This window comes from Acanthopagrus latus, chromosome 9, assembly GCF_904848185.1.
Source record: "Acanthopagrus latus isolate v.2019 chromosome 9, fAcaLat1.1, whole genome shotgun sequence".
Taxonomy (NCBI): domain Eukaryota; kingdom Metazoa; phylum Chordata; class Actinopteri; order Spariformes; family Sparidae; genus Acanthopagrus; species Acanthopagrus latus.
In genome coordinates, this window is record NC_051047.1 from 14883029 (window position 1) to 14896408 (window position 13380).

At 39.1% G+C, this 13380-nt stretch overlaps 1 protein-coding gene across 2 annotated transcripts in view; it reads right to left on the bottom strand.

The window, feature by feature from the left end:
- zak (sterile alpha motif and leucine zipper containing kinase AZK) overlaps positions 1 to 13380 on the bottom strand; it is a 28273-nt gene that overhangs the window by 9846 nt on the left and 5047 nt on the right. For both annotated transcript variants that reach the window (XM_037109465.1, XM_037109466.1), the window contains exons 4-11: positions 11080 to 11181; positions 8555 to 8620; positions 8437 to 8465; positions 7780 to 7917; positions 5957 to 6043; positions 4830 to 4904; positions 4625 to 4731; positions 691 to 826 (exon numbers count right to left, since the gene is read on the bottom strand). In XM_037109465.1, the coding sequence (XP_036965360.1) occupies positions 691 to 826; positions 4625 to 4731; positions 4830 to 4904; positions 5957 to 6043; positions 7780 to 7917; positions 8437 to 8465; positions 8555 to 8620; positions 11080 to 11181 (740 nt within the window). The remainder of the gene's footprint in view (positions 1 to 690; positions 827 to 4624; positions 4732 to 4829; positions 4905 to 5956; positions 6044 to 7779; positions 7918 to 8436; positions 8466 to 8554; positions 8621 to 11079; positions 11182 to 13380) is intronic.

A 13380-nucleotide genomic window follows, 5' to 3' on the forward strand; every position in this document is an offset into this window, starting at 1 on the left:
CACCAGCACTCATTGGCTTCAATTTCATATATTGGTCGGAAGAGGAGACTGGTCGTCCATCTTTATTTATGTCAATGTTTCCAGCTCCGATTATATGTAGTGTCGCCTGTGGCGTGAGAGTGTCCAAGATATCTATACTGTAGACTACTGCAGCATTCAGCCACACACAGTTTCAAGATAACAATCGCATTTCGTTCACAGAAACACAAGTGAAAACAAGTAAATACCAGAATACAATCTGTTGTGTCTTTTGCATGCAGAAACTGTAATGCAGGCAAACAAAAGAAAGCCATGAACAGCGGGTCGGATGCTGGACGCTCACAATTCAACATGAACTCTAATGAGGTAACGCAGCCCTCACTCTGTGCATCATGATGCAAATGTACTTGCTGGGCACCCATGCATTACACTGCACATAAATGCAGCACTGCCAATAATATACACAGCCCATGATGTGCTTTTACTTTACTTCTCATTCCACACTGTTAATTTTCATTTCACTGCCTCCCCATTTCCACTTCACCCCACAGGAGGATCACAGGGATGCTGTCCCTCTCATAATGGGATTGAGGAAACACTCTTGTGAACAGCAGTGTAAACACGAGGTGCTGTGACCACTCAACGGTAGGCGGCGTCTGTCCTGGGGGCGAAGGTGGACACAAGGTAGAGAAGGGATGACGAGGAACTCACCGGGGCGTTGGACTGCTCGATGAGTTTGCGCTCCCACATCTTCAGACGGCGCTCCCGCTCCTTCAGCTCCTGTTCCTTGGTGCTCAGATCTCTCTCCAACTTCTTAAGTCTCTCAAGTGTGGCTTCAATCTCACACCTACACGACACAGCGACGGAACAATGTGAGGTATAGATACATTAGTGCCTGGTATGATTTATTATGCGAAGATTTAAGATTTGAAAATATTTGTGATGGACTTTTCTCCTTTTTGGACAGTATGACAGTTAAGAGGCACACAGAACATGTGTGGAGCAACATGGGTATGCCTTACTGGCCCATCTCATCACATGCATCAAATTCTGCACAGACATCAATCAAATATTCCACATTTGTTTATGGCTGCATCATTAAATGTAAATGTTGGGACATCCACTAGAAACTGAAACGCAGCTACGCTGGTTTGAAGGATGTTTGGCTGCACGGCATCTGTTTGTTATATCTAACCCACACGTTTCTTTTCATTGAATGTGTTGACAACAACAAAACATTAAATGTCACCAGCCTTATAATGTAAACAGCACAGTGTAAGGAGTGGTGAAATTAATCTCAGTGCTTGGACACTAAGCAGTGAGACATACTAAAATAAAACAACAACAAAAAGTCCTCTGTAAACAACCCAGTGATGCCCTGCAGTCACAAGGTGATTAGTCTGCGTGTGAGGCATTGAATGCGAAGGACAGGACACCGTCTCATGTTTACCTCATACTGGGGAAGTTTGTTTTGCCCAGCGGGTGGGGCCGCACAGTGTGTTGTGGAAATCCATGCTGAGCTTCAGCCTGAAAGAACTCTGTTCTCACGCATAAGCACATGTAGCCGAGGCAGGAAAGCCCATCCTTACTGCTCCCAGTCCTCCACTTCCTCCACCCTGACGCTTCCACCTCAGTTCAAACTCATGCTCAACTTTCCTAATGATCTGCTTTCTTCTCTCAATGGCATTCCCCCGTACACTGCCTAATTCTCTGCAGCTGCAGCATGAGCAATGAAACAAGTCTCTCTTTATTCTTCAAGCTTATATCCAAACTGGTCTGACACAGAGGGTAATAGAGACAATCTGTTAAGTTTTACATGTTTGATATTTAACTAGTGACTCAGTTTATATTGACTTTATAGCTACATAATTATTAGACACAATACAATGTCAAGTACTGGCTATGGTGGTTCCTTTGCCTTACCACCACCACAGCTGGTGCTTGACATCTGATCTTTGTCAGTACAAACCATGTGCAGCGCAGGCTGCGAGCACTACTGTGGATGTGACATTAAAATATGAGTGTTTTAAACACAGTCAGCCGACACCTGTATTGTGGGATCACAGAGGAGGGCTGAAGGTGCCAGAAAGCACCCTGACTTTAACAGAGCAGGCGCGTGTAGAAAAAGGTTGGTTTTAAGGCTAAGCATGTCTTCACAGAGGAGGCCTCTGGTCTTGGAAACATCCAGGCAGAATATGACATCATCTTACCATGAAGTCTGTTAGTATGTTCACAAATGTTGCCTTAATTAACATTGTTTTCATGTCATCTTTTTTTGTCAATTAATAGATTGATAAGACAAGTAAAAATGTGTTAGAATTAACCAGCATCTTAGCATGAGAGTATATGATTTATGATTTGCTTATTTTTGGGCTTCAGTTTAGCTCTTTTCTGTTTTGTTTTGTATGTTTTGTTTCACACTTCCTGTCAGTCTTTTTTCCAAATTTTCCCCATTGATCTGTGATTTGTCCTTGTGCATTCAGTCATTTTCTGTTCCCTTAGTCAGTCCGTCTGTTTTACTCCTTGTGTCACTTTCAGTTTGTTCCAAGTTTTTTGTATTTCTGTCGTTTTTTCTTTGATTCCCATCAGCCTGTTTGTTGTCTCTTTTGTTGCCTGTCTTTGCTTTTTCTGGACTTCAGCTTCACATGATTAAAGCTCGCCTTTTGTTTTCCTACCCGCCTGTCCTTTTGTCTGCATTTGTGTCCTCAATTTTGAACAAATGTAACAACTTTACTTTGTATTTCTAAGCCAAACTCACTGTTTATGCTCATATTGTTGTCAACAGCATACCGATTCAATATGAGCAGCTAAACTTTGAGTGTGTAGAAAAAAATGCAGTGATAGGAGAGAGCAAGAGAGGTCGGAGCTCAGTCTATTTATGCATTTCTTCACTATTTAGTATGGCAGGATAAGTATTACTGTCTCCCAATACATAGTATGTCAAATGCGGTATGCTAAAAAAAAATACCAGGTCGTACTGCAACTGGTCACATTTTTCAGGATTCATGCCAGCATGCTTTTCTGACTCACAAACCTCATAAACAAAAGAGAGCAAATCACATTATATTTCATTTAACTTCAACTTTCGCACCGTGGACTGGAGCACCTCACTACAAACTTGGCATTTCACCAAGATGGGTTTAGTTTTGCAAGACATAACAGTGCAATGCAAATTTGAATGAATTGTGTGTTTAAGTGAAACTCTGCCTTGTAAGACTGTTTGGGTGCCAATATCAGTTTTCTGGTGGAAAAAATATTGGAAACTACTTGTTTCTCTTTGAATTGTGCTGGATGAATGAACAAGTTTTTGGTTTATGAACATTTACTTTGTGAATTTGTAGTTTTTTCAGGTATTCAAAAGAATATTGTCAATTTTCATTCGCAGTTTGGTTACATTTGGGAAAAGATCATGGTTTACATTAAAATACAAAGTCAATGTTAATTTTTGGTTTCAAACGGAACAAGACCAGCAACAATCACAAAAAATTTAAATCAAATCTGTTTGAAGTTACAAGTGACGGAAAACCCACTGCGAGTCAGCGAGTACATGCATCAGGCACACTAACTAAAGGTGGTGCCCCGGGCAAAGTTTATAGGAAGTCCCATGGACTCAGAGACATTTATGAGCAAGCAGGTCAAACTTCAAACTGCAGTGTTATGAAGACTGTAGACATATTGCATGGCATTGTGCATACTTTCTAGGAGGGCGCTGCAGTACGTACTCAAAGAAAAATCATATGATTTGGAACGCACTCTAAGTTTTGTTACACTTTACATACCCCCAAGAGTAAAGGGTAAAGGGTTAGGGTTGTATTCTTACACTATCCACACAATGCAGATGTTCCATTTTGCACATTAATTCAGAAAGTGTCATATTTGAAAACCCAGTGAGCTCCAGCATCACACAGAGCCTCTGCACCAAAACATCAGTCTGCACTGTACTTTGTAATTATTCCTTTCTCATTTCTGAATCATGCAAATCAGCTAACAGGGAAAAAAACAGTATTAAATCCAACAGGTCTCAAACCATCTCTCTGCCCTTTTTGGTGAGGAGTCTCTCTTTAGATTTTCAGTCGGCTGAGTTCACGGTATCAAACCTCTTGACCAACAACAAACGCGTCTCGCTGTGTCACACATTCTCAGTTTCTGTTTTCCAGCAGTGAGATTCGCTCCAACCTGCTCCACCTGCAGATGGCTGCCTGGACATGATGCCACCAGCACAACTTCTGAGGAAAAACCTCAGAGCACAGACAAGCCCCGCAGAGAGGCAGACAGAGAATAAAGTAACAGCTGAGACTCAGGCTGTGCTGAACATCACCAAACCTCCAGCTGCTCATACAACCCAATTAAACACTTCTACTTGAAAAAGATGGTGATTATTTTTAGGGCCTTATGGGTAAAGAGAGGAAGTATATCCAGATGGATGATTCTTTGGAGGTTTTCATGCCTTTATGTAGCTATCAGTGTAATTATTAAAGATCTATATGCACAATCTCAAGTCTTTTTTTGTGTTTCACGGCCCCCATCAGCTACATTTCCACATCATTCTTTGCAAACAGTTGCACATTTCCTTAGGCTGAGGCAGTATGTTGGTGAAAAAAGAAGGAGAGTTATAAATACATTGGAGCTCGGCTGATCTCATTACCTCCATTCAGCCTTGTTGTGAAGGAAAGAGTTGCACTGTTGAGGAAGTTGGCTGTCATTCGACATGGACTCCAAAGTTGAGAGAATCTGCTTGAACTGTGGCCTCACCTAAAACAGCATACAAACATTTGCTCTGTACATGATTCAAATGAAAACATATGTATGTTGTTGATTTGCCTGCTAATGCAACTCAGCGTAGCACTCACTTTTGGCTCTGTTGACCAGCAGTTCCTCAAGAGCTCAGCAATACTGGCAGGACAGCCACTAGGGATGGTTAACCTCTGAAACGCAGAGAGTTATTTAGGTTAGTGAGTAATCCAAACTGAAGGAGTGATGACTTAAAGGCGCATTACGTAAGAATTGACCACTTATCAAAGGTCTCTCCAAACAAATAGGCAGCAGCACATCACCAGAGGAACCACTAACTCCTGCTCTATTAATATTTTTCTGCAGCTATCTTTGTCTGTAGCTACTAGCTGCTGTTAGCTCGTTACTGTAGCTTAGTTCGCCGTGCAGCTTGCGTCTCTAACCTGACTCGAGTCTGCACAGACCGGGAACAACCAGGCTCAGGCGCCTCCGACTGACATGACGTCAAATTTGATATTTCTTCTCGTTCTGTTTCATATTTTAACCTTTCGTTTATTCATTTTCATATTAAGGAGTACTGTGACACTTTCTTAATATACACTTGTTCACTTTCTTGCGAGGCGCTATATGAGATGATCAATGCCACTGTCATAAATTTACAGTTACAATGCCGATTCTAATTGCCGTTAAAAAAATTTCACTATTTATGTATAAGATTTCCAGAATTCTGTTCTATCACTATCTTCAGGGTCTATCTCTAGCTGTGCGCCTTTGTATTTGTGTGGCAGCTAAGCCTCTGACTATACTCAGAACTCACCAGGAACTCCAGTTTTTTGTGTTATTTTCCTCCAGTGTCTCTCGTTTTAAATGTAGGTTAATGCAAAGCCAATGAAGTCTCTAGATAAGCACAATGTTTTAGCTTAAGTTAAACATTTCATACTCAAGTGGACGTGTGTTTCCATCTATTTCGCCACACCGGAAAACTGACACTTAATCAATTGTGCTACCACTCTTTTTTTTCCGTTTTTATGCTAGGCCAGGATCGCCATCTGCTGGCTGTAGCTTTTTATCTACACAGACATGAAAGTAAAAAAAAAAAAGCTCTTATATTTACCAAAACATCAAGCTATTTCTTTAACAAACTTGACACCTAAGACAACAAGCAACAGCATGAGATTTAAAATATGGATGGTTTATTTATCTAGACAATAATTATTGTAATACATGTAATCACACACTAGAGTACCTCGTTTTTCTCCACCACGAGCCAGGCCACTTGTAAACCTTCCAGGCCTTTGAAGGGTATCTCTCGGGTGATCATTTCCCAGAGCACCTATCACAGAAGTCAAGAGCTAAGATCAGTGAACAAATACTCACAACACTGTTAAATGATACATACAGAGTACATGTATGCAGATGCTCTGTCAACATACACTACAAAATATCTATGAATCTTTTGTTTTGGCCTACCAGGTGGCTTTCACGAAAAAAAACACTGCTGAGCATCACTCATATACAAATCAACATTAAAAACACTTTTCTGTCTACCTCAGAGACAACACACAAAATATAAAATGGATTTCATACAACGATTAGAGGCTGCTATCATTTCTGAAGTACTATAACAGTACTCCCTTTATAATTTAGGTTCTTTTCAGCCATATTCAGCAGTGTCAGAAATAACAACCTGCATCGACATCTTAAAAAATTAGATCATGAAAAGGTGGAGGGGAGCAATTTCTCAAACACCCCAGGGCTCTACTGTATCTTACGTGTGCAACGTACTTTTCTTTTTCGTCACTTGCCAGCTGCCTCTCATTACATGTATGTGTTTTACTATAAAAACTTGTTTCCCCCTCTGCATACTAAAATGTGCAATCATTTTGCCATACCTGGCATGAAAAGCACTCATTGCAATCACAAACATTGTCTCTTTATCCTATGTAATCCGACATGCAGAAACATAATTTATACATGTTCTTTATGTCATGGGGATTTTACATCACATTTGCCCATGTATTACAGGAACTGAAATTTAGTTTGCAGATTAAGGGTAAGTGGAAATAGTTTTAATTTAAAAACTAGTTGATTCGACAAGACAATAAGAACGTCTTTTTTGTTTCTTGATTCTGTGCTTCTGCTACAGTCAAAATCACTGCTATTGTAAACTAAGTAGGGTAAATGAATGCAGAAACAATAATATCAATGGGACTGGTTGACCAACAATTAAGCCATGAGGGACTTCAGTGTTTGGTATTTGTCGAATAATTGAAAAAATAAATTGTAAAAATCAATCAGTATTTACAGAACTACTAAGAAATGGCCTTAAGAACAACCCTAAACTTTGACTTATGACTCAAAGAGTAAAAAGTCAAACTTTGTATAAAGAAGCTGAAAGTTCAGACTTTTTGCAGTCTAAGGGGCCTGTATGCTCCTGCAGAGCTGCTTGTCAGCTGGTCAAAGAGCTTCCAAGCCCCCCTCCCCGCAACACCTTTGCGATGTCAGATTTAGGGGGTCTGTGTCCGACCATTTCTGTAACTTTATGAAACTGGTGATCTGACATTCACACTCACTTCCTGTGGTGATTGGCCTGCTGTGCAGAGGTGAGAAAGGAGCCAGGGATTGAACTTCTCTGCCTGGATCTCTCTTTTCATTCTTACCAAAACTATTCCCAGTCCCTTTTTAAGTGTACAACCTAAAGTGCACAATGTCTGTTAGGAAATGTGTATGCGTTTGAAAATGTGTACCAACACTGACACAAAAATTATGTTTATGCTTCATAAAATAAAAGTGTATATTTAGTATGCTTGCTTTATATCAAACCATATAGAAATATGATGTATGATATTTACTCATGATGTTATATTGACAAAATTTGATATAAGACTAAGATTATTGTTGTATTATGAAAAAAAAAATGTTATACATTAACACTTTAGGTGCTAACCATCTGTGGAGGTCCTACATTACCTGAATGTTTAATTATTCTATGATCTACAGAATTTTGCTATAAAAGCTGCACCAGACTCATGAGAATTCAATTTCACCCTTTTCCTACTTATTACTCACCACACCATAGGAGAAAGTGTCACAAGTCTCCGACACAGGCAGACTCTGGATCACCTCCGGAGCCATCCACGGAAACGTGCCCACCAAAGACATGTGTGTTGTGTGGGTCAGGAACTTGGATGCTCCAAAATCACAGATCTGACATGATGAAAAGGGAACCGAGACAAGTGCTGCAACTCTATCAAAATGTTTATTTTGGTATCCATGACCACCATCTATAAAACAATGTACCTGTCATCTATGTTATAATTAAAATGCACTAATCACAGCAGGTACATTTAGAAAATGTGTCAAAATATGTTTGGAGTTATTCAGTGTTAATATCTTGAAATTAAAATGATCAATATATTGTCATGTGTTTGTGTTAAATCTTCTTCTGACTCGCCTCATCTATGAGAGCACCTGCAGTGGAGCACACTGAGTGATGCAGCCAGTGGTTTTCTGTACAAGCTAAGTTAGTCACTGCCCTCTTGTGTCCAAAAACTGTAGGTAAATATGATACCAGTATGTGCTCTTATTCTTCTCAAATCCTGCAATAAAAACTGAAACTTTCAGGTAACTGGACAGCATCGACTCATCAGAGCAGTCTCATTGTGCAGCAAGACGTAAAATGATAAACCTCGATGAGGTACAGCATCAGTCATGATGAAAACCTACCTTGAGAACTTTGTCTGCTGTCAAAACAACTGAAAGAGAAAGTACGTATTCACTTTTAAGAATATGTTTGATCATGTTTTGGACACATAACAATGATGCTAGAAATCAAATCTGTTACCATTCCTGGACTTTAAGTCTCGGTGGATCACCTTGACGGGGGCTTCTGAGTGTAAATAGTGTATTCCTAAAGCAGAAATAGACATTTTTAGAGGGAGATTACTGGAAACTACTACATAATCTGGCAGCTCTGATTCACCATATGAGAAAATAATGGTTCTTTCAACTGATAATGTGAAGAGAAACCTCATAATGTCTGAAATACTGCATGCAAATATACAGAATTTATATGTAAGGAATAAGGACAACTTGTTGAAATGTTTTACCATGTTAAGGACAGTTATTTACACCGCCTGCACAGACTAACACACAAAAAAACACATTACCATTGTGGACATTGTCATGGCTTGGATTTTGTGTTTTATTTTGGAGTTCTCTCCATGTGTCATGTTTTGCTTTTCACTTCCTCTCTTTGTCCTTTTCCCCCCTTTTTTCCTGTGACCCCCTTGTCTCATTAGTGAATCACTGCCTGTGTATTTAAGCCTGTGCCGTCCTCTCACTCTTTGGGGGTTCGTCTGTTCCTGTCCTGGTGTCAGCCTTGTTCTGTTTCCTCTGTCTCAGATTTACCCCTGCCTGCTCCTTTTGCTGCTTTTTGCTGACTGCCCTTTGGATTTGCATTTTGGCCATTTGGACTTGGCTTCTTAAAGCTTGCTTTTTGTTTTGTAACCTACCTGCGTTTGGGTGTTTAGACAGCAACAAATGAGAGCTCAAAACCAGCAGCCAAGCAGGCAGCCTTCCTTTGTAAATCTGTTTATACTTTCAAAGCAAAGACTGTTTGTTGTACCAATATTTCTGATTTAACCTGCCTTCAATCTGGTTTTCAGACCTCGGCACAGCAAAATCAGTGTGGTACTGCTGTTTAATCGTCCCTTCTAGGCTTTTGATATGATTTATCATGCTATGTTCAGATTCTTACAAATAAACTGGCTTTACCAGGACTACTTGTGGCTAGTATGACCTGCAAAACTGAAATTTCTCATTAGGCTGTAAACTATATACCATTTTCAAGGTACACAGTTGAATAGAAACCGATGGTTGCCATACTGTGAACTTTATCTACAGTGTTGAATTGTTATATATATTCATGTAATCTGAAATATAAGTATTTCTACTCTATATGAATTTTTGTGTCTGTAAGAAGAATGTATATTATTATAATTATATGATAAAGATATTTTGCCAAATTATAGTGTTTGCTCAAAAAGAAGTTAATTGTAAATCACACTAATAATAATAATTGTATAATTCTGTATCCTGTGATACTGTGAGACTGTTATTTTCTGAGATGGTAATTGTACCATTTCAACCCTGATTCTTACCATTTAAACAGGTGTTCCTCAGGGTTTAATGTTCGGTCTTCTCCCTTTTGACATTCTACATTATTGGCCTCGGGTTGTATCACTTTATTACTGTTTATTCTTGTCTGCAAATAAAAAACTACATAATGGACAAAGGTCAAAAGATTTGTTCTTGTGCTTGATAGTTTTGACTAAATCCAAAACTAAATCTAAAGCTTATTTCAAAAGAGAGAACGATTCTCACACCATTGTGGCAATTTATTGATATTATTTTAAATTAGAAATTAGAATCAGTCTCAGAATTACTTAACTGATTGAAATTGGTAAATGTTTATAAAACTTTGAAGTATTTGTCATGGCTTGCTGATTGGTTAGTTGTTTCCTGTTTTATTTTGTTGTTTTATTTCATCTTTTGTCTTGTTGTCACTTCCTGCTTACCTTTTTCAGTGTTCTGTTTCCCTCTCTGTTTCCTACCATCCTCGTTAGCACTGCCCTGCTCCCAGTGACTCGCCACCTCATCCCCTCATTAGTTTAGTTTGTATTTAGGTCTGTATTGTTCCCCTCACTCTTTTGTCACTTTGTCTGTGTCTTGTGTCTCCGGTGTACCTCGTGTTCCTTCCTGTTAATTCAGCGCTTCCTTGGTTTGAGCTATCATTGAGATTTTGATTTTTGATTTTTTTTTTTTATTTGTGAACTTGAGCCACATTTAATAAAGATCGCTTTTTGTTTGTTTACCGGCCTGCCTCCTTGTGTCTTATGTGTGGGCTCTTTTTTTTAACTGTAGCAGTATTTTGGACTTTTGGACGCAATAAACTCAAAGTTTAAAAGATACAGAACATGTTTTATCAAAGAGGATGGCAAACAGTTGTTCTAGACTTAATTTCTTCTGCCATGGAGACATAGTACACATTTCACACAAGCAACACTGCCTCCTTCTTATTTATAAAGCCCTGACACACAAAATACCTAGCCTCCCTTTAGATATAACATTTAGCTTTTCAAATTTTAGCTGTCTCTCCAATAATTGCTGCATTGGTAAAAAAAGTTTGTTGGATTTCATCATCAGCCACAAGTGAAACCTATTGTTAATTTGTAAATCTCTCTAAACAGGACAACAAATCCCTTCCTCTGAGTGACTTACCCAGCAAAAAATAAAGGTTCAATTCATTAATATAGAGACATTGTTATTCAATAACATAATAAATGAGATAAATAATTTCACGATTACCTCTGGCGATCTCTACAGCCCATGTCATGATTTGTCCCATGTCCATTTCCTCACTCTCATCACTGGACAGGTAATCATACAACGATCCGCCGCTGGCATACTCTGTGGAGCAGAGTGAGTTACAGTATGTATCATTGGGATCCGACTGACAGGTTGTGATGGTAAAACATCTTACAGTGACAAAACTGTTCTCTAGAGGCGTTACATTGTCCATATGAGTGCAGTATGTGAGAGCATTATGTGAAAACAATTGAAAATTGAAATTCTGCCAGAGGACTGCTGGAAGCCGACTGACGGCGTCTTGTTTACAGATTGCTTCTGTCACTGTGGCCGTGGGTGAGCTCCATTTATCACAGTGTAACTGAACATTACGAGCCTGCCTGTTCCCTCAGGAGCCCACATCTTATCAAATCTATCAAAAAACAGAAAGCAATAGTCCTTTTGCTTCACTTTCAAAAGTTTCATGCGCTTCTTAACCATGTTGCCTTTTGCAACGTCCACCTCCAACGACAGTCAAAACAATGGAAATAAAGCTTTGATAAAGCATGTTGAACAGGCAAAACAACATTTTTCTATCTGCTAACTTGTGAGATAAAGGGCTTGAATGAAGATAAACAAGCACTATCATACCAGCTAAAACAGCAGGAAACCTCTGTTTGTGCATAATAACCCAATTATGTTACAACACAGCAATGTAAACATGCACCGGCACCAAGACAGGAGTCTAATTAACAATCATAAAATACACCAATGCTTTTTTTTCTGAGTATGAGCCTGAGCTTTGTGTGGTTTTTTGTAGCATCATTGGCTGACAGCAAACATACAAACTTGTGCCTTAAATTAATCGCAGCCACAAATACGCTGAACTCGCTTCATCTGTGCAGGGGAGTAAAGACTCGCCTGCTTCTGTACTTTGCACCAACCACATTCCACAGATAATAAAGCTGGATGTGATCCTGTTGTAAGCTTCAATTTCGCTTGAGTGCCATCCACCTCCCTCAAAGAGAATTAGTCTAACGTAGATGAGTTTTCGTATCTCACACTGAATTGTACCTTTACCCCAAAACAATAACAAAGCTCAATTAACTGGGTTTATGATGCTGCTGACTGACAGTAGATATTGCTGAACCCATGAGAATAACAGGTGTAGATGCCGGCTGTCAGAGAGAGAGAACTCCCCAGCCTGAAGCTGTTCAGTGTGTCAACACACAGAGGAAATTTATAACAGAGCTGATAAATGTGGACACGGCATGCTCAGGTTGGCAATAAACCTTTTTCCTGTATCTGGTGTTAATTAGATTCTGCTTTGATAAATAGAAACACAAACCAGCACCTTGACAACAAAACCTTTCTCTTTCACAGCTGTAAAATACTACAGGGGCTGATAAGGTGCCATGTGCTGTGACTTCTCCTCTATTGTTCAGCTCCAGTTCTGCGGGACATTGCTCTAAAACTGCGACATCCACTGAACTGTTAGTGATTTCTGTTTCTTTTTCTGACAGCTTGTTAAAACCTTTCACACAGCTGTTATGTAGAAATCATGTTTGTATAATGTTAACCACAAGTGCAGACACCAAGCACAGATTTAACATCAGTGTCTTCTGGGCACAAAGATCTCGATCTTCTTCCTGATGAGAAAGGAAAGACCTGTTTCAGTCGTGTTGGCTAGGTGACACTGTGATAATATGCCGTAACACAAAAACTTTAAAGGAGACCTGTTATGCTTTTTGGTTGTGATCTTTTCTGTCTTTATTTTTCCATGTGAGAGAGGAACATCTGTAGGTGGAGATTTTTACCTTTTTAGCCTTCAAAATCTTCCATATACACAGATATCTACACAAAAATACTGAAGGCAGGAAACAAAATAAAAAATATTCAGAATGTTGATTTTTTTTTTTTTGCTTGCACGACCAGACTCAATTCTGCTGCTTTCACATCAGAATTTCTGATTCAATTGAAGTTTTTATGCTTCTTACTGTCATTTAAAGTGTTTTTACTGTTTTATTGTTCAATTGTTTATCATTGTATTAAAGCCTCAAGTCATTAACCCTTTTAAGCTTGTTGAATTATTTGTAAGTGAGGCCAATTCAATCATCTATTTTGATCATTGAATATAATGTTATGTAACAGGATCCCTCCTCATGGGAAAGACACAAGTCATTGTATTGTATTAGACAACACGGTCCAAAACACTTTAGATTCAGTGTGGTCAGGGCTTGTTTTTATCAGTTTCACTGACCAACGGAACAAAGAACATCTTGTCTGCGTTTAAGTCACACTGTGGGATGTTGAGTATTGTCC